The sequence below is a fragment of the Haemaphysalis longicornis genome, unplaced genomic scaffold (assembly GCF_048455015.1).
Source record: "Haemaphysalis longicornis isolate Haplotype H1 unplaced genomic scaffold, Haemaphysalis longicornis Haplotype H1 scaffold_3, whole genome shotgun sequence".
Taxonomy (NCBI): domain Eukaryota; kingdom Metazoa; phylum Arthropoda; class Arachnida; order Ixodida; family Ixodidae; genus Haemaphysalis; species Haemaphysalis longicornis.
The window spans coordinates 57,886,968-57,906,078 of NW_027526335.1; the positions used below are offsets into that span (position 1 = coordinate 57,886,968).

At 44.7% G+C, this 19,111-nt stretch overlaps 2 protein-coding genes across 2 annotated transcripts in view; one reads left to right on the forward strand and one right to left on the reverse strand.

The window, feature by feature from the left end:
* Positions 1–4,962, forward strand: part of LOC144175229 (uncharacterized) — a 21,473-nt gene extending 16,511 nt beyond the window's left edge. The window contains exons 10-22 of the mRNA XM_077704334.1: positions 52–213; positions 296–406; positions 487–641; positions 728–792; positions 883–943; positions 1,035–1,116; positions 1,200–1,350; positions 1,435–1,515; positions 1,587–1,692; positions 1,768–1,865; positions 2,031–2,126; positions 2,211–2,284; positions 3,212–4,962. Of these exons, the coding sequence (XP_077560460.1) occupies positions 52–213; positions 296–406; positions 487–641; positions 728–792; positions 883–943; positions 1,035–1,116; positions 1,200–1,350; positions 1,435–1,515; positions 1,587–1,692; positions 1,768–1,865; positions 2,031–2,126; positions 2,211–2,284; positions 3,212–3,317 (1,348 nt within the window). The 3' untranslated portion in view covers positions 3,318–4,962. The remainder of the gene's footprint in view (positions 1–51; positions 214–295; positions 407–486; positions 642–727; positions 793–882; positions 944–1,034; positions 1,117–1,199; positions 1,351–1,434; positions 1,516–1,586; positions 1,693–1,767; positions 1,866–2,030; positions 2,127–2,210; positions 2,285–3,211) is intronic.
* The window catches only part of LOC144174485 (uncharacterized), a 27,782-nt gene continuing 12,769 nt past the window's right edge, over positions 4,099–19,111 (reverse strand). Inside the window, exons 12-18 of the mRNA XM_077703205.1 lie at positions 18,414–18,582; positions 16,750–16,860; positions 11,185–11,328; positions 10,407–10,616; positions 9,665–9,867; positions 6,677–6,781; positions 4,099–5,265 (exon numbers count right to left, since the gene is read on the reverse strand). Coding sequence (XP_077559331.1) covers positions 5,118–5,265; positions 6,677–6,781; positions 9,665–9,867; positions 10,407–10,616; positions 11,185–11,328; positions 16,750–16,860; positions 18,414–18,582 — 1,090 coding nt within the window. The 3' untranslated portion in view covers positions 4,099–5,117. The remainder of the gene's footprint in view (positions 5,266–6,676; positions 6,782–9,664; positions 9,868–10,406; positions 10,617–11,184; positions 11,329–16,749; positions 16,861–18,413; positions 18,583–19,111) is intronic.

Consider the following 19,111-nt stretch of genomic DNA (forward strand, 5'->3'; position numbering starts at 1 on the left):
GAAAGCACAACTGTTTCCTTTTTCAGTGCTATAACCCTGCTTCTGTTTCAGGCTGTTCAGCTTTTCGCTCATTATTGTCGATATCAGCGTGCTAATAGCGGACCTGAGCCAACCAAACAAACCAGCACATGTTGAAAAAGCATACGACATTGTGGCATTGTGCTTCGTTTGTTTCTTCGTCCTGGACATCGGTTTTCGAATGTATGCTCTAGGGTAAGAAACTGTGAGCGGTGTGATGCTACGAGCTGTGGTTTGCAGTATTAACGCGTGCCAATTTGGCACCTTCAATGTGCAGCACCGCAGAGTTCCTAAAGCACTGGTACAACGCTGTGGACTTCGGTGTTGTCGCTCTATCCTTCGTTGCAACCGTCGCATACTCATCTTTCGAAATCTCCGGTTACTTCAAGTGAGTTTCCCCCATTAATTGCCCGGTACGAAACACAGGATTAAAGCGTTTGTTTGATTCTTTCTTCATTCTTTGCGCAGGCTACTGGTAATTGGTCGAATAATTCGTATCGTTGGCCTCCTCCGGCTCTACACAGAGAAGAAAAACCTGACAAAAGGAGCTCGGCTAATGGTGTCTGAAAATAAACGACGGTATAGACAAGACGGATTTGATCTTGATCTTGTTTACGTGACTGGTAAGCTCATTTACAGCCGTGCATTGTACAAAATTTTATCTTGCATCATTCCACTCCCTTTTCATTTTTTTTTTTTTCACCTTTAGATAGAATAATTGCGATGTCTTATCCCTCATCTGGAAAAATGTCGTGGTACCGAAACCCAATCAAGGTACGTGGTCTGTAGTACCTGTACAGTGTAGCCTACACCATACACAACGATACGCCTATGTGATGTTTGTTGGGTGCCCATTTCATGCAGGAAGTGGAACGATTTTTCAAAACGAAACACGCAAACCATTACCGCATTTACAACATGTGCAGTAAGTTGGTTTCACGAGCGTTTATGCCGCGCAGCAAAGCGTTCACCCCAACGCTTGCATTGTCAAAACTTGAAAACTGCTTAAATTCCAGGTGAGCGAACCTACGACGACAGCCACTTCGACGGATGCATCGAGCGCTACCTAATTGACGACCACAATGTGCCTTTACTCCGGTGCGCACATTTAGAAAACTCTTCCCGTCTATGTACATCGCGTGGATAGAGTAAGGCAAATTATCCACTATCTTTATTGGCAGGGATGCGGTAGAGTTCGTGAAAAAGGCGCAAGCATTCCTGGACGAGGACCCAGAAAACATAGTTGCTGTGCACTGCAAAGGAGGCAAGGGCAGGACTGGGACAATGATTTGCATGCTGCTTATAAACAACGGCCTCTTCGAGTCCGCACAGGTGAGGTGATAACTCGTTCAGGTGCACATGAAGCTGCGTTCTTCCATACGATGTGTTCTAAACTTCTCTTCCGTATCATAAAAGGCAAGCTTGGAGTACTTTGGCAATGTTCGCACTGACAAGACAGTCGGAACAAAGTTCCAAGGAGTCGAGACCCCTAGCCAGGTAGGTTTGCATGGAAATTGCATGCAACTTAGAATCGTGAAGTGATGTTGCTCTCATTCTGGTGTCTGTAGAGCCGCTACGTGGAATATTTTGACGAAGTGAAAGACAAACACGGGGGACAGGTTCCTGATGAAGTGCCACTGAAAGTCGCCGAAGTGAGGATCTACAAGTTGTCAGGTGTGCTGCAAATTAACGAAACCTTAGTGCGGTGCCTGAAACTATCGAATGTTAACGGCATGCGTTTTATCCTAGGTGTCGGACAAGGCACCGGGACAGACTTCTCGTGCGAAGTTTTCGAGGGCAAGTCAAAGGTGTTCGATATGGACTTTGGACGCCAAATGAACTGTCAGGTGTGCATTTTTTTGGCAAATTCATTTGCCGATATGCATATAGTGCTGCGTTGGACAGCTTGTCTTCTGTGGTATGAGCTGTATTTTTGTTCTATTTAGTAGCTTTCACTTGGTGGCTATTTGTCATTTTTACATGAAAAGGCAAGCTCTGCACATATTTTGTAGGCACACTACCGTCCCGAGGCTGACGTGTTGGAAGTGGTACCGATCAACTTTCCGGTTGTCAAGGGAGATGTGAAATTTAAATTCGCCTGCCAGAGTGTAAGTGTGACCCTGAATTACCTCAAGTGATTTGTTTAGAATAAAAAAAAATGTGCTCTCGCCCTAACTTGTTGTTGCCCATAGTCTTCCGTGCCAAAGGGGTACGAAGACTGTCCATTTTACTTCTGGTTCCACACAAGCTTCGTCAAAAATAACAGGTAAGTGACAAGTATTCGTGCTAAGTATCCATAAGACTTTTACACCCACGATTCTGTACTCATGATTGTGTACTCTCTTTTCCCATTTCCTCATATGAAACTATGGAGACTGAAAATCTGGTCTTTTAAATTTGGAATAAAAATGAGCCATGGAGACCAATTTAAATCATCTTCGAAGCCTAGCTACTGACAACTCAATAAAATTGGGGCTTGGTTGGTAAAACCTAGAAATTTTTTCAGTAGGGACCTGACATGCGATGCAGTTTTACGTAGTGATAATGTGGAATGAAATCTGGTTTTTATTGAACTGCCAGTTATTTTTTAATCGTGCGAAATATTCTTGTATTATGGCATAATCAAGCACAATATGCAATTTCCATTTGGCGACACTGCATCGAATTTCAGATGAGCGCGGCTCAAGCACGTGTCGTCCCCACTTCAGGCTATCAAGGTAGCAGAACGTATTCTCCATTTCCTGGCTATTAAAGGCTTTCACTTGAAGTAGTGATTAGGTAGCCAAGTTTGCACACAAAAAAAGTAAAAGGCAATCCTTTATCAAAGCCATTCATTAAAAGCAAATTGCATACTCCTTATCTCTGCCAGAGATAAGGCATACGCAATTCCAATGAGATGTTTATCAATCTTTACCTTGCACTTTACCCGCGCGGCGGCCGCTTTTCTGATGGAGGCGAAAAGCAAAAACTCCCGTGTGTACGAGATTTCGGCGCACGTTAAAGATCCCCGGGTGGTCAAAATTAATCCGGAGCCCTCCACTACGGCGCGCCTCATCGCCTGCGTTGCGTCGGCGCGTTAAACCCCACAATCAATCAAATCAATGCACTTTACCCGCCCCTTTACTCCTAATCTTATCTCATTTTGTGCTGACTGCCTTTGTTCCCCCCCCCCTTCCCTCCTTCTACCTACCAGGCTGTACTTGCCAAGGGACGTCCTTGACAATCCGCACAAGCAGAAGACGTGGAAGGTGTACGACGCTGACTTTGCCGTCGAACTGCTCTTCACCAATCCGTCCTGAGCTCTGTGTGGTCCGAGTACGATGGGTCACAAAGTGCTGCTGCAGCATCGAAGTGTAGCAACGAATTGAGCTTCCATTTTTGCCTGTGATGTTTACTCATCTTAGCTGCACTACGTCTGCGGCAGCTTCGCGAGCGCCTTTGCAAGAGAGCTTCCACATTCGTACTTGTATTTATTGAGACTGCATCGAGGGACTCATGTAAATACTGTTTATACGACAAATTTATGCTGTTTAATAACTGTTCTGCAATATGTGTTATATAAACTGAGCAAAGCTCGATGGTACTTTTTTTTTTTCTTATTTTGAAACGGCTCCATTTTTTAGGTCGCATTATTTCTGATATGCTTCTCAGCCAGTCTTTTTCTTTTCTCTGAAAAGCTGTGCCTCTTGTTTTAAACGAGGTGTATTAAAGTTGTTGCTAATTTCATGAAAGTTCACTCAAGCATGCTTAGACTTCAGCATGACCCTGCATTGCTCAGTGACCCACTAGTATGGACTTAAGTGTCTGGTGAAGAAAGAGGGTGGCCCAAAGTTTCCAACATCAAATTGTACTGCTGAAAACAAGATGGTTGAGAATATTTGTACAAGTACGGAAACACGCATTTTGGCTCAAAGTAAACACAAAATGGAATATGTAATGCATAAGGTACTGCTACTGGAAGTCTAGTTTGTTCAGCCATGAGAAGCAAATTGTGTGAAAGGTGTATTCTCTCCACTTTACCACCTTACATTCCAACCTGTGTGGTGATGCTGGTTTATTGTTGGCAGTGATGAAATATTCGTTGGAAAGTAGCAGATATCGCGAATTGAGGATATTGCACATGAGAAAGGAACAAAGTTTTGCAGCATTGGTATGTTATAGCACTTTTCTGTTGTAGCAGAGTTTTCTGTGTACGACACGAATGCAGACAACATAATTTGACATGCAGAATGAGGCATTATTGTACCTACAGCTATTTTGGTGCATGAAAATACTCAAGTTAAACAAGCAAACCTAAAGCATTGACTTTTATAATGCAGCTAGCCAAACAGCTGGGCAAGATCTTTGCACTGGACATCAAAAATGCCATGAATATGTGAACCAAGACAAGCTTTGATTTTTTTCTTTCCCCACTTGAACCAAATAAAGCATTGTCTAATAAGAGTTCATAAGCACCACACCTATCTTTGAGTCATGCCATTGTGCAGCTTCTACAAACCTGGGAACTTTTTGTTTTTCTACAGCCCAACACTGCTGTATTACTTAAACCAAATTTGTTTATTTCAGAGATTTCCCACTGCCCTTTTTTTTCTTTATGCACCCTTCCCCAAGAAATACTGCGGAGGTTGTTTGGGTTCGCATTTTCATGCCTGTATATGTTGTATGCTGACAGTACCACTTAACTGGAATGCAGTGTCTTGATGCTCCTGTTCCATGCTTGGCCATTATTTGAGACTTATTTGTGTTTCACAAAATATGCTTTTTCTTCTGTAATTTAGAATTGTGCATTTGTTCTCTTTTTCGCTTTACTTTGTGATTCTCTGACCTGAAATGTGCAAAGTACATGAAAACAGTGATACAGCCGTACAAAATGTCACACAGTACTTTGCATCGCACACAAAGGCGAGACTATACATGATGAAATAAATCCTATTTTTCCGACTATGTGCGACCTTAGAAAGCGTCGTCGTAAAAACGAATAATGGGGTTACAAAAGTGCGCAAATGATTGCTTGTCACGCCACAGTTCAGTCATAAAGAGCACAAGCGGTGCATGTTCTGATCGGAGATGTAACTTGCATACAGCGAAGCTACAACACGTCACTGTGGAGGCGTGGTTCCGTTTTCTGGGCTGAAGTTGAGTCTTGTCTGCAGGGAACCCGTGAAGCCATGCAGGGTGAGCTTCCCACGTAGGCCGTTGGCCGACTGCTGTTGTTGCAACCGTCTCATTTCCTCCCTGCACTTCTCTCTGCAGGAAAATAAGACGTTCAGATGCGCTGACTGGATTTTGGGCGAGTCATTTCACTGGCAATCTACAGCTTGCACGAAATTATAACACGAGATAGACGAAGCAGTAGATAAGAAAGTCTGAGCAAGATGATGCCGACACCAGATGGGTAAAGAAATGCAAAGGAAAAGTGCTTTGTGAAGTGTGTCGCAAAGGAATGCATGTTTTCCTTTACCCTTTTCCATGGTATGTTTGCGACACCATAATCGTTGGGCATGCTCCCAAATGCCGCCAATCTCGCAATTAATTTTTATTCAGTCTTAATTTGTCAGATGATCCCAAGCATCTCGAGTCTTGTGATGATGTCGGAGCTTATTTCAGACAAGACAGATAAGCCGAGTAGAAAAGGGCCCAGAAAATTGTCAACAATCGATCAGTTGTCCTCTGCAATTACTTTTTTTTTTTCTTTTCAAATAAATGGTTGTGAAAATAGTGTACCTTACAAAAAAAAAAAAAAATCCACCCATGAAAGGCTTTTCCACTGGCTGTAGTTTAAAGAATTTTTTCAGAAAGACTTGAAACTAGGACTTGTTAAAACAGTGGAAATTATTGAAATGCGAACATGAAATACAGCTCCACAAGTTCTGCTTCAGTGTTTGCAAAAAGGTTGTGTTCAAACTTTAAATGTCCTTCTGAAACCTGTTTTAGAAAAAAAAGGCTATTAATTTAAATCCAGCTTTATGTATTGTTTTTCATTCAAATTTAACAGTTTCCGTAGAGAAAAAAAACTTTTTTTTTTCATGGCACAGATAAGTTGAAGTCTAAGTTTATGTAATAGTGCAATCTTAATATCAAAATCAAAACTGCAGCACTGATTTGTTTCTACATCATTCTTGTCTTTGCAAAAACAAAAATATCAGTCCATATTTCATCATGCAGTGCACATAAAAGCAGTCTTCACGTATTTTGTGGCACAGCTGTGGCGTGGCACACAAAACATTACAAAAACAGGTGCCATGTGCAATTTGCAAAAATAATTTTAAAAATTTCTTTAGCAGCAAAACCGCCTCCAGCTCAGTTTATAACATTAAGCTCAAATTTTAGAATACTGTGGCTCGAACAATGAAAGCATGCTGCAAACCAAAATGAAAGGCCAACACTACTCTCAAAGTATGAGTAACGTGTTCAACCAGTCTTGCACTACTACTGTAATCGCCGACGACCACTGCCTAGTCCACCAATGAACTGTGAACTGCCAATCGCGCTATGAAGACCCCACGCCAGACAAGATGGCAACCAAGCCCACAGGACATTCTTTACAGCAGGTAGTTGTGTGGATTTGGCTTCTGAATTTCTTTCTCACAATGCCGCGTTGTGTGACAGTTGTATTTGCTCGAAAAAGCCTAGGCACTTAACACTGCAAGTCTCGTACCTCTCGTACTGCTCGTTGACCACCTGCTGCTTGAGTTGCTCCACTGTTTGTTGGAACTCCGCGAGTTTGCCTCGGAGGAAATTGTTCTCCTCATTTTGTGCGGCCCTGCAAAGGAAGTTTTTGTATTTGTAGCGCAAAGGGTGATCTCAATCTATCCTCTCGAGCATGGTCCAGCTATCTGCCCTCACTTTCTTTCTTCTTGGAGCTGCCAGTATTTTTAAGCATGTAAGGTGCATCCATCATATTTCAAAGCTAATAAATGTTGGGAGGAATGCCTGGCCTCGCGCCAAGCATGAGGCAGAAAGAAGCCAGTCGGAAAGTGCTGTCTCTGTCATTTAGCTTCTGATGGCATTTTTCGGCTGTGAAACATTATTCAGTGCTATCTCTTGTGGGTAGGGCTGCCTCTCGCAGAGAGATAGAGAAAACAAACAGAAACATACCGCGAAGGATCCAACACTGTGTTATGTAATTACGTATGCTTAATAATGCCTTCGACTCGTGCAAGAAAGGACAACCTTCGCATCTGTGCACAATGGGTACCAGTTGGAGCGAGAACGTGGTCTCCTGCCACTGTAAATGATTATGTGCAGGAGGTTGCTAAACACGGCCAAGGTATGGTGCCGCAAGATACTTCAATTGGCCATGCGTGCAGGAAGCTGCAGGTAGTAAAAGAAGCTTTTATGCGGGTGTATGGCAGCCACTGTGGCTGGCAAATGCCAACACCGCTTCTGTGCTTCATCCCTGCCCCTCTTTCTTCACCTTCTGTCATTTGAGAGAGAGAGAGAGAGTAAAGAAAAAAATTAAAGCTGTTTTTCTCAACGTCAAAGCCGACAGAAGTGCAGAGAAAGTGATTCACCATAATGGGCTGTAGCCCCGTTATCCGCTCACTGCTACCACCCAAAGCAATTCAAATTTCCATTGCGCACCCCCTGCCTGAAACTGCGCCAGCAGGAGTTCTGTTCTTTTTGTGCTTGCTTTTCCTCCCGCACGTGCTGGAGTTGTGCTGCCACTTTTTTTTTCGCTTACTACATATCGCAAAATCCAACCCAACGAGCGATCCTAACTAAATGAACGCGGGTGCTGCCGGTTAATTATGTATATTTTGCGTCAACTGTACCTGCAGATTTTTTTTTTGCGTTAAACAATGAGGAGATGTATGACAAGCACCAGCGTTTCACGAGTTTCAAACGGTTATGACTATTTAAATCGCTTGGTTTTCAAAGTTTCTGCAGGACGTCCAACGACGGAACGCCGGGCTCTGCTTGAGTCCGTTATCCTGCAGCACCGCCCGATTCCAGCAGAGCCCCTAAAGTGCTCTGCACTTAAAAAGCTATGTTCGCACCCACTTTCTCGTGTGCGTTCCTATTAGTTGATGATAGACCACTGATCTTGACCGCCCAGCAAGTGTGGCCACCTTTGAGTAGCAGGGAACGCAACAGCAGGGTGTTTTTTTTTTTTTTTTTTCTAGCGGAAGAAAGGGCAGGTAGAATTTGCAGTTGGAGGCCTGTGCTTGCACAGTGCGTATTCTATCCGAGTTACTCCCTTTTCCTCCCGAATTGCTGCCAGTGCCTTTATTCGCCCAAATGTGTTCCTAGTTTTTCAACAGGTGCTCCAACTCGCAGTTGCGAGCCTGTCACCGCATGATCAGCTGTGGACACTGATGTGCGCAGTGGAGTATTCGTTGTGAAGCCCATTTTTTGTGTCACCTGTTGACGTGCACACGAGGACCATGGTTTGTACTTTGCCTAGTGAGTATGCTGCACTGCGAGTATGCTGCACTGCAAGCTGTTATTTCGCTGATGCGAGATAAACCACTTCAATTAAGGCCTGCTTGTTTTTTTCATGTGTGCGCGGGTTTTCTGTCTCCCATTCGCATCCCTGTATCTCATTGTAACAGCCACAGCTGCTTTGTCCGAGTACCTGTGGCTTTTTATTAGCGCTGTAATGCTAGGCTGGTGACCAGTTTGAATTTGGTAAGTTCACAATTGTTGAGCATGTCATGTATGCAGTTTCTGATGTGCACTGTCACGCGCTGCTGTTGTGAGGTGCATGAAAAACCACAACCAGAGGGAACTCGACTGTTATCTGCGAGTTCAAATTGTTTTTTGGTGATTATATGGTAATATACATACATACATACATACATACATACATACATACATACATAGATACTCTGCTTTTGTTCCTTCACTAAATATGGGAGACTGTAGCTCATAACGTAAAATTGCATTCTGTGTAAACTTTTTCGCATGAATGAGTCTGTGCACCTGTGGCTGGCAATGGCCTGCTCTCGTCGTAAATGTAATATTAACAGCCTAAATAAGGGTTCAAACCTTTTAAAACACTGTAAAGTCATGCTACAGATACCAGTACTGTTCATTTTCACTGTTGCGTGGCAAAGCACAACCTTATCATTTAAGATTAAACCTCTAGATTGCACTCCATGCAGACCCATGCTTTCTTTCTGTCTGTTTCCCCTCTATAGTGGGTAAATGGCAACTTCTACAGAAGATCTTGCCAACAGTTCGAGTGAATTCCAGCCACCGGTCAAGGAGGAAGCAAAGCGTCTTATTGAGCAAAAAAGGAAAATGAAAAAACGTGGGTGGTGTCCTCAGTTCGGGAAACCGCGCTCTTCTGTGTAAAAAAGGAGGGCAAGAGCCGGGGGAGAAAAAAAGGAACTAGAAAGCCAAATGGCTGTGTTTAGCGTGGCTGCAGTACTTAAAAGATTGAGGGGGGTGTCAAGGCAGCTATTAATTTCTTTGTGACCTGGATTTAAGGGGAAATTTATCCCACTTGTGGCTGTGAAACTTAAACACTGCCTTGCTTAGCACCTGCGACGTTACAAAACGCATTCATTGCCAAGTTTTGAATCAACTAATTTTGGAAAAATTAGTGGATTTTGGAAAAAAAAACCTTGCCTTATATTCGAATAAATACGGTACTTTTTGTCCCGACTAGAAAGCCCATTATGCCGAGAGGCACCCCTACCTGTCCACAGCTCCCGCTTGTAGCTCCTGCCTCATTTTCTCCAGGTCGGCGGATAGCCTTTGGAGGGCAGTGTCCGTCTGGCAACGCTGCTCTCGCGAAGCAGCCAGCAGGCTCTCCAGGCTAGTGGCGTCTGAACGAGCTGCGGCGGCCTCGTTACGAGCCAGCGACAGGTCGTCTTCCAGCTGCCTCAGGCGCCCAGAGGCCTGCCACAGAGAATGCCAGGGCTCATTCATGCATGCACTAACCAAACAGTGAGAAACGCTCATGATTGCACGTTTTTGTGGCTAAGGATAGCACTCCTTACTTTTAGGCTGGTGCCCAGGGCCCAGACTGCCGCTTTTCAAAATAAGCAGCATTACAAGCTCAAAATTTGAAATTTTTAGCATGCACCCCATTTTTCAGGCAGCACAAAAAAGCTGAAATCTGTTGTCATGAAGATACTAATATCTGCAAAATATAGACCCAGCCCCGTTAATCCACCTGTAACCTATTTTCTCAGTTCACATTGACCGGCCACAATGCTTAGCCTTCCTGTCACCTCAACAACAGTAACGGATGACCCACCATTTCTGATGTGCGACACCACACCTCTCAGGCTGCCAGGGAACAGTTCTTTTACTGAGTGATTACGCTGATGGTTACCAGGCGATATTGCAACGTTATAAATTCACTGAAAGGGGGAAATTTTGGCAGCGATAGTCATGTGCAGGTAAAACTTTCGCACCCGGGTATTTCTTCTCACCTGGTGGTTAACCCCCTGCTCCTTGGCCAGCTGGTCTTGGAGCGACTCGAGCTGCTGGATGAGCTTGGTGCGTGACTCGAAGCTCCTCTGCAGTTCCTCCTTGAGGCGACTCCCTTCTGCAGCGCTGTGCTGGAGCGACTCTTGCAGCTCCACCAGTGTCGCCCTCAGTGTGTCCACTTTTTGCTCCTGTTCCCTCGCTGCACTCATGTGCTGCACGGGGTGGGGGGGGGGGGGGGAACAAAACGGTGTGCCATTTGCAGTGACCTCAGGCTTGCAAAAAAGGCGAAGCACTATTGAAAGTGATACTACTGCGATTAATCCTAGAAAACTTCTGTTTTCCCGCGATGATGTTCAGGTGATGTTCAGCATTGCAACAATGAATTCCTGGGTAGGAGGAACGTGCCTGGCAACAATGCATTAAAAAATAGTGAGGGACAACCACACAAGAGTGGTGAAGAACTCAGCATAAGCTAACGTTTTTGTTGACAGAAATACCGTATTTAATTGATTATAAGCATTATAAGCCGGTCACGATTATAAGGCGAGGGTGCAGTTTGGAAAGTCAAAAAATTGCCATATATATATATATATATATATATATATATATATATATATATATATAGGGGGCATGTTTTTCCAGCGACTATCAACCGAGTCATAAGTCGACTTCGCTGCTAATGATGACGATGACACCATGCACCATAAATGCAGCTACCCCGGCACCGAGGCTGTCAAAGTTCCAGTTACGAAGTTTTGGGTAGCGTGTGTAGCATCCCACCTTGGCCAGTTGTTGGCGGAGGCTGTTCAAAGTGGTCTCGTTGTCGGCCTGGTTCTGTTGGCTCTGCTCCGTCCGAGCTCGGAGATCGGCGTTGGCCGATATGAGGGACCGGTACTGGTCTAGGAGGTCCTCTCTCTCTTGGTCCTACGGTGAAGTAGGAACAGATGCTGTCTTTGAACTCACACCGTGTCGGGATGTACTTCACAAGTTTGTGTACATGCCCCCTATATAAATGAAGTGAAGAAAGCTGGCTTCTAGGTGCCAGTAACAATTTTAAAATTGCTACCCCGGCCTTGGCACAATGCTATTACACTAGACCAATGTCTTCTCCAATCGATACTTGTTCAGTAGCCGTCACTCTCGACCAGAATGCAGAATCCTTTTTGCTTCTTCACCTTCCGCGTTTTATGAAAGCTCTATCCTGCTATACATATCATATTTTAATATGTTCAGATATTAAGCAGTCCAGTCCGGGACATCGCACCTTAAACCATTATTGTCGCATTATAGATGAAGTGTAAAGCAAGCCTGTGTACTTAAATAACTATTTCAGTGCTTGCACACCTTTAGCCAAACCTTTTAAAGGGACACTAAAGTGAATTACTTGAAGCCTACTTTGTCACTGCATTGTAAAGTTTAAAACACATAATAGATTATTTCACTGCTCATTGAAGTCTAGCGCATTAGTTTATTTGTTAAGGGCAGCAGAAGAGAAAACACCGTGCACAGATTACAGTTGCTACAGCAACTAGTACTGTAATGACACCATGGTGGCTTGTATTTTCCTGTTATCTCAGTCTTCCGTTTTGGTTTGAACTATTTCACAGTTAAACTTAGCTTTTTGTTTGTTCATAGACAGGTTGCAAAGGTTAAACATGCTGAAAACCCACGGAATTAAGCATTGTGGGCTTGGCAGCATGGCGTTGTAGCTCACGTATGCAAATCAGAAGGGAGGTTGGTGTGAGGGAAACGGCCCTTTTAAATGCACTTTTCTCACCAAAAATGCACATAAATCATTTGGAAGAACACAGAATATAGCCTACACATTCTAATGTTTAATCTGGTGAAGTAATTAGGCAATGTTTACAACTCACTGCAGTGTCCCTTTTTAAAGGGGTTGTGAAGACAAAATGCAAATTTGGCTCATTCGAAAGATTGCCTTGTCAAAATATCACCGACACTACTTTTCTAGCAAACTTCACTAAAATAAGCTACATTATTAGGAAAAGAAAAGAATGGCCATGCGACCCAAGTTAGGCAAAGTTTATAAGCTTGCAGGACAAGCTATTCGTGCATAAATTTAATGCATATTATTTTTATAGCAGTAAGAATGGTGGAATAAACAATGCAAGCTACAAACACACACACAAACACAGAAGCACCAGTGTGTACTGCACGCATTATGCTTGTTACAGTAAAATCTCATTCCAAGAGACACTCAAGGGACCCAGGAATCATGTCTCTTGTAACCAAGGTATCTTGTATACAATGTTGCTAATATGGCGAACGTAGGAAAACCAACCAAACCGTTTTCATTCAAATGTCTCTTATAACCAGGTGTCTCTTGTAACAGTGTCTCTTGTAACAAGGTTTTGCTGTATACTTAAAGGAGTACTGACACGAAATTTCTCGCTTTCAGGTTTTATGCTGTAAAGAATACCCAGTAATTACGAAAATCGAACCGAAAGCCGCCAGCCGCCAGCATAGAATAAATTATAGCACGTTTATTGCAACCAGTTTCAAATTCGGTCGCCGCGCGAGAAAATGGCCGTTCGAAGGCCAGCCTGCAAGCGGCCCAGCCTTACGTCACGGTCTCACCCGTGACGTCAGGGACGTTCGTCGCATCGTCTGCTACGATTGCACATGGTCCGCACTCGCCCGCGCAGTCGACATGTCTGAATCGCCAGACTCGGATGAGTCGCTGCCACCCGACAGACAGAACAACTTTATTTGGCCAGGCGATTAGGCCGGCGATGTCTTCGCCGTTGTCCGTTTTTTAATATCACTGCGGCTCGAACCGGCGCAGACTGTGATAGCAACAGCTTGTCGCCACTCTTATAATCAATCTGATCGTGAAAAAGAAGCTCTACATGCGAGAAAGATGTTAGTGTGGTTCAAAATTGTGTTAGGGGTTGTTATCAGCGCTGAATTTAAAAGCGGCGTTCAGATATATGCCGCGATGGTGAGCCTACGCTGACCGGCAGCGGAGGTTCAGCGCTCCGACCCAGCACTGCCGGCACCGCGGTGTGGCAAGCGGCCGAAAGATGCCGCCACCTGCGCGCTAGAATCAAAACAGGCCACGACAGATGTCTTGATCACCAATCGCTGAAATGGGAATTATCGCCAAAATAAAGCTCTATATGCGAAAAAGGGGATGATAGTGTGGTGAAAAGTTGTGTAAGGGATGGCCATTCGCAGTTGTACAGATACCGGCGATCAAATATTCGCCACGATACTAAGCCTAAAGTTCCCAACACCACAGCTGAACCGAGCAACGCTGAGCCCGCTGGCTTGGGCGACAGTTCTTGCGGCGGCCGCCGCGCACGAACTCAGTCCACGTTTAGCGGTGCATGTCGTCGCGTGGAAAATAATGCATCTTGGCGTCGTCGTCGATTTGCTCGGAGAGGCTTCCACGAGCAGTATTTTCCACGTTTAGCGGTGCGTGGAAAATAATGCATCTTGGCGTCGTCGTCGATTTGCTCGGAGAGGCTTCCACGAGCAGTACTTCGCATTCCGCAAGCTTGCCATAACACAATTTGGGCGAGCTCGGCGACGCGTGTCGACATCGCGCACCGCGCAGTTTTCGGCTCCAGTGCGAGGCAACACCATGCGCCGGCCACGAACTGAACAGCAAAGACGTCGAACACAAAAAGTGCGCAAAGTTTACAAGCATTGCTCACACAGCTTACACCCACGTCTCCTGCCCAAACGAATACCACCGACAACAGCAGCGCAGGATATCGTTTCCGGTTCCGAAAAACGACTATATGACGTCACCCTGAACCGGCCAGACACGCAGGCCGATGTTTCGTCACGCCGAAAGCGATTTCGCTAGTGCTGCCGATTTGTGAAAGCTCGCGGCCTGGGCAATCAAAATCGATTTTAGATGTGATTCCGGCCTCGGATCGCTGCAAAAATTTCTGTGAGGCATCTGTACAAACTACTGAAGCCAATGATATCATTTTTTAGGTGTCAAAATTTGGTGTCAGAACTCCTTTAAGACAATAATTGGAGCACTTTAAATTTTTTTTCCTGAGCGAACCGCTGCTTAATTCGCGCTCAAACTTCACACGAAAGTTGCATTTTGTGGTCTACTATTATGTTTGAAACTGGGAAAAACGGCGGTACTTACCCGTTTATTTTGAAAATAAACAAAAAATATTTTTGCCTATGGGAAAATGGCGGCCGATTTGGACGTGGGAGGCAGTGCAAGCTGATCTTGGAATGACGGCGCCATCTGGGGTATGCAGAGTGATAGGGACGATGGGGATTCATGCTCCTCCCACGGCAGGATGGAGCCAAATGGGGTAGCAGACAATCAAAAAATGTGAAAGCAGGCTTTCTGATCGTCTGATATTTCATTTGGCTCCTCCCACAGTAGGAAGGACTCAAATGAGGTAGCAGACGATCATAAAATGTGAAAGCAGGTGAGGAAACAAATCCAACGTTTATTGGCAATGATGAACTGTGGAGATATTTTATTATGATTGGTATCAGCTGTTATGCAACTATTTGTGATCATTGTAAACTATAGGGAAGAAAGATTTTCTGATCGTCTGCTACCTAATGTGGCTCCTTCCCATAGAGTTTCTTACAGTCTACACTAGAGAGGAATCAGGCACTAGCGTCTATGCGGCTCACATCAAGGTAGTCTGTGTCGTCATGGACCGCCATTATACATCGCGCTCGCCTCAGTTTCATCATTGGCTTGGATTGAAACGTTTTAGTGACCACAAATTTAAACAAAGTGCCACAAACGCACGACGAATAGTGTGCAATTATGTAAGTGGAAAATAAAAACAGGCTGTTTTAAAACTAAGGAAAAAGGAAGTAAAGCGTATTTTTGCCGGAAAGGTTGTGCCTGCTATTCCGCAGGCCAAGGTTGTAGTTACGAACAATGTTAATATTTGGGGGGTAACTCATTAGAGACTGTGATTTTATTAATTTTACCATTATTTCAAATAATAAGTTGTTTGAAGAGTTTCGAAAGTTTTTTGAGCGTGCCTATGAAAACGTTGCTTTCGTGGTGAACTGGTGCTCCGACCGCCAGCTAGTAAAACAAGAAAAAAGAAAACGTGGCGTTAAACAGTTGTGGACGATGACAAGATAGGACGCATCCAAGTGCCCGTATCTGCCGTATCTTGTCTTCGTCGAAGTACGTTTTTGTTTTTTCTTTTCGTAGGCTACAAATTTCGTGGCGGCATATTACCCGCTCAGTCATACGTCCTTCATCTGCGGCATGAGCAACGTCAGGTGCGATCACGCATTGCCTGCTGTTTCACTGAACACGGCTACCACAGAAACGGGAGGATTTCGGCTTCCTTGTAGCTCGTAAACGTGTTAATGCATAGTGAAGAAAGCAAATCCCAAAAATCGCCTAAGAATCCAATTGTCATGCCAAGCCCAAGCCAAAAAGGGGGGCCTTCCCATGAACCCCCACGACGACATGGCTTACGAGGCGCAATTTCCTCTCTAGTATACTTACTAAGAAACTCTATGGCTCCTTCCTACCATGAAGCCCCATCCGTCCGCTTCGCTTTGCATACCACAGGTGGCGCTGTCGTTTCAAGATCAGCTTGCACTGGCTCGCACATCTAACTCGGCCGTCATTTTCTCATAGGCGAAAATCGTTTTTATTTATTTTCCGAATAAACAGGTAAGTACCGTCGTTGTTCCTGGTGTCAAACAAAAAATATACCACAAAATGCGACCTTCATGTGAAGTTTGAGCACCAACTGAGCAGCAGCTCACTCAGAAAAAAACTTTTTAAGTTGTTAAATTATCGTCGTAACACCCTGTATCGCAACAGAAGTATGGCGCTTTGGGGTTGTCTCGCACAACACTGGCCAATTGGCATAAGCGACATTGTCTTAAGTGGCCCGGTTCGACGAGCATACCCAATGTTTCACGAAATGATTACATTCAACCGTAACAAAATAAGCCAGGTTCAAAGCTGTTAAAAAACGAAGCGAAGGCGGACAGTGGCCCTGAGCAGTATAGTGGCGCCATGTAGAGAACGAACGGTAATCGAAGCAACGGAAGACGTTTTGTCATCCGAGGCAGCCCTAGTCGACATACTGAACATTCGTTTCAAATACCTGCCCTGGATACATCATCACTGACGTCACGAAACACAACACTTAACGGGAGAACTGAAACTTTGGCTTAAATTGTGTAATTTCTCGGTGAATAAAGCATCGTTTGCTGCCGGACAAGCGCTGGAAGCACTGTAAAACACCTAATGTTTTAAATAAAACAAACTTGTATTTTGTCTGCATGGCCCCTTTATTAACAAACAGCCCAAACAGTACTGACTGTGAAAATAAGAGGCCTGCTCATGCTCACCCTTGCACGAAGCAGTTCTTCTATTTTGGCAACCTTGGTTACATACTCCTGTATCTGAAGTTCCAGGTCCTTCCTTCCTTGCACAGCATTCTCTAGATCAGCGGCCATACTCTGCAGAGAAAGGTGGGAAAATAAGTACACACTAATGAGAGCCTTCTCAATTACACAGTCACTTTCCTAGACATTTGCAGTACTGGAGAAGCTGTAGCCAGTTACCCCTCAGGGTACTCTCATATTTTTATTAATAACAACATTACACATCACACAATGGCAAAGACCACAAAACCAGCAATGGCAAGATAATGTGCAGTGCATTTTGGCACAATGTTGTTCACCAAACTTACAAGTAGACATACGAAAAGAAGACCTGCGTCTCCAGTCTATGAGGCCACATTGCACCTGTACTGCCGCTGACGTGCCCAATTCATAGAGGTGTAGCAAAGCAGAGAACCATTGCTACAAACTGAACTGATGTCAGTGACAGACGCAGGTGGGTAGCTAATGAAGAGAGATTCAACTGGCACAATACAGCTTCTTTAATATTGCAGTAAAGATGCAGTAAGACTTATCTTCAATGGCTTTCTGTTGCATATACCTACGCTATTTTTTATTGTGCTGACACGCTCAACACCCATGCTGAGTGCTAGGGCATGTTTTTCAGTCTCTCGTGGCTTGCATCATGTGCGATATGCCATATCCCACACACAATGCCACATACCGGAATTAGCTGGGACATTCCGATTCCAGCAAATTTTTGCATCTTTCTCATCATCTGTTAACGGTCAGTTGGTGAACCTGCGACCTTGCTGTGACCTTGCAGTGTCTCCTACGTGACCTTCAAAACTGAGCATCCACAATGCTGAGCAAATTTGGCCCATAAAGGCTCACAGCACCAAAGGTGCAGATAGGTTAAGTGAAAAAATTTGAGCCACTCTCTCTATCTTGTGATTGTTGTTGTCATTAGCTAAGAGGCAGACCTAGTCTTGCAAAATGTGTGCGCAATCTCTCTGCCCAATCAGCAATTTTTAAACACATGCATGGGATATACTACTCAAAGTGCCAATTCTGCAACGCGCCCTGCACCTTGTATCACATGGTGTGGGAGTGCCAGCTTAACCCCTCACTTTCCCCGATATCTAATCCCTCGATTGAGCAGTGGGAGGAAGTGCTGGCCAGCTCTAGCCTCGAAGAGCAGCTTCGGCTGATCCACCGGGCTGAGGCGGCTGGACGCTCCAACGGGGTCCTGAACTGAGGAAACCGCCCGCTTGACTCCTCTCATTAAATAAAGTTTATTCTCTCTCTCTCTTCAAAAACTGGAGGAGACTAGGTGCAAAATGTTTTTCTTCTTGTAATGCAGTGTCTATAAAGGAATATGACGTCCTCCATAAAGGAATGCGGGGCAGCTTTTCTTTTAAACAAAACTGACTGTTCCGCCACGCGCTCTCGGCAGTACACGAAAAAATGTCCAGTGTCACCTGGTAGGCCACACATCGGGCATAGGCCACACGTTGGACCCAGATGTGATGAGATAAGGTTTAGCTTGTGAAGCCACTGGTGATTGCGCTGAATTCGTTTCCCTGTTTGTGGATGCTGCTTTTTAACTGTGCCCCACTGGCACAGGATTGTCTACCCAAAACTCTGGCCACCCATCCAGCAGGTTGTACCTTGTGCTCCTTGGCAACCAGGGTGAGGTTTTCATGCAGCCTCTGGTTCTCCTGCAGGAGGCGAGAGTGTGACTCGGCCGCTGAGGCCGCGTCAGTTTCCAGCTCCTGCACTCGGCGGGCTAGCCGGGCCGCTTCACCCTCCTTGCTTTGAAGGCTGTCCTGCAGTCGGCTGAAAGCATGGAGAACCAATAGGAGAAAATAAAGTCACGGCACTCCCTGCTGGGGCAGTTTTAAATGCAGTAGCACGTACGCTATGCTATTGGTCGTATTCTGGGTCTGTTCTCCACTCGAGCCTCCAGTTGAGAAGATTCTTGAAAGCTATTCTCAACTGTAAAGGCGTTACGGTACCCTCCACTCAGCTGAGTTGGGGAAACACATGAACTGGAGGACAGACTCAGAATACTGCCATTAGCCTCCCTGCAAAGCCCACACCTGTCACTTACATTGCAAACACTTGTGAAGGATTCCTCAAATGATTTTCCTCTGAGCTCTGGACACAACTTCAAGCACTTGTAACTCTCAGGTCACTCAACAAAGACGCACATTACTGTTGGTCAGGACAACAAATCTTTCAGTTTTTTTTTTCCCCTGTGTGTACAGTGTAGTGCTCTACAAGTTTATAATCCTTATTGGTTGAGAAAAGGTTGAAAGCAAATATACTGTAATACCTTGTTATAACAGACACTCAAGGGACATGG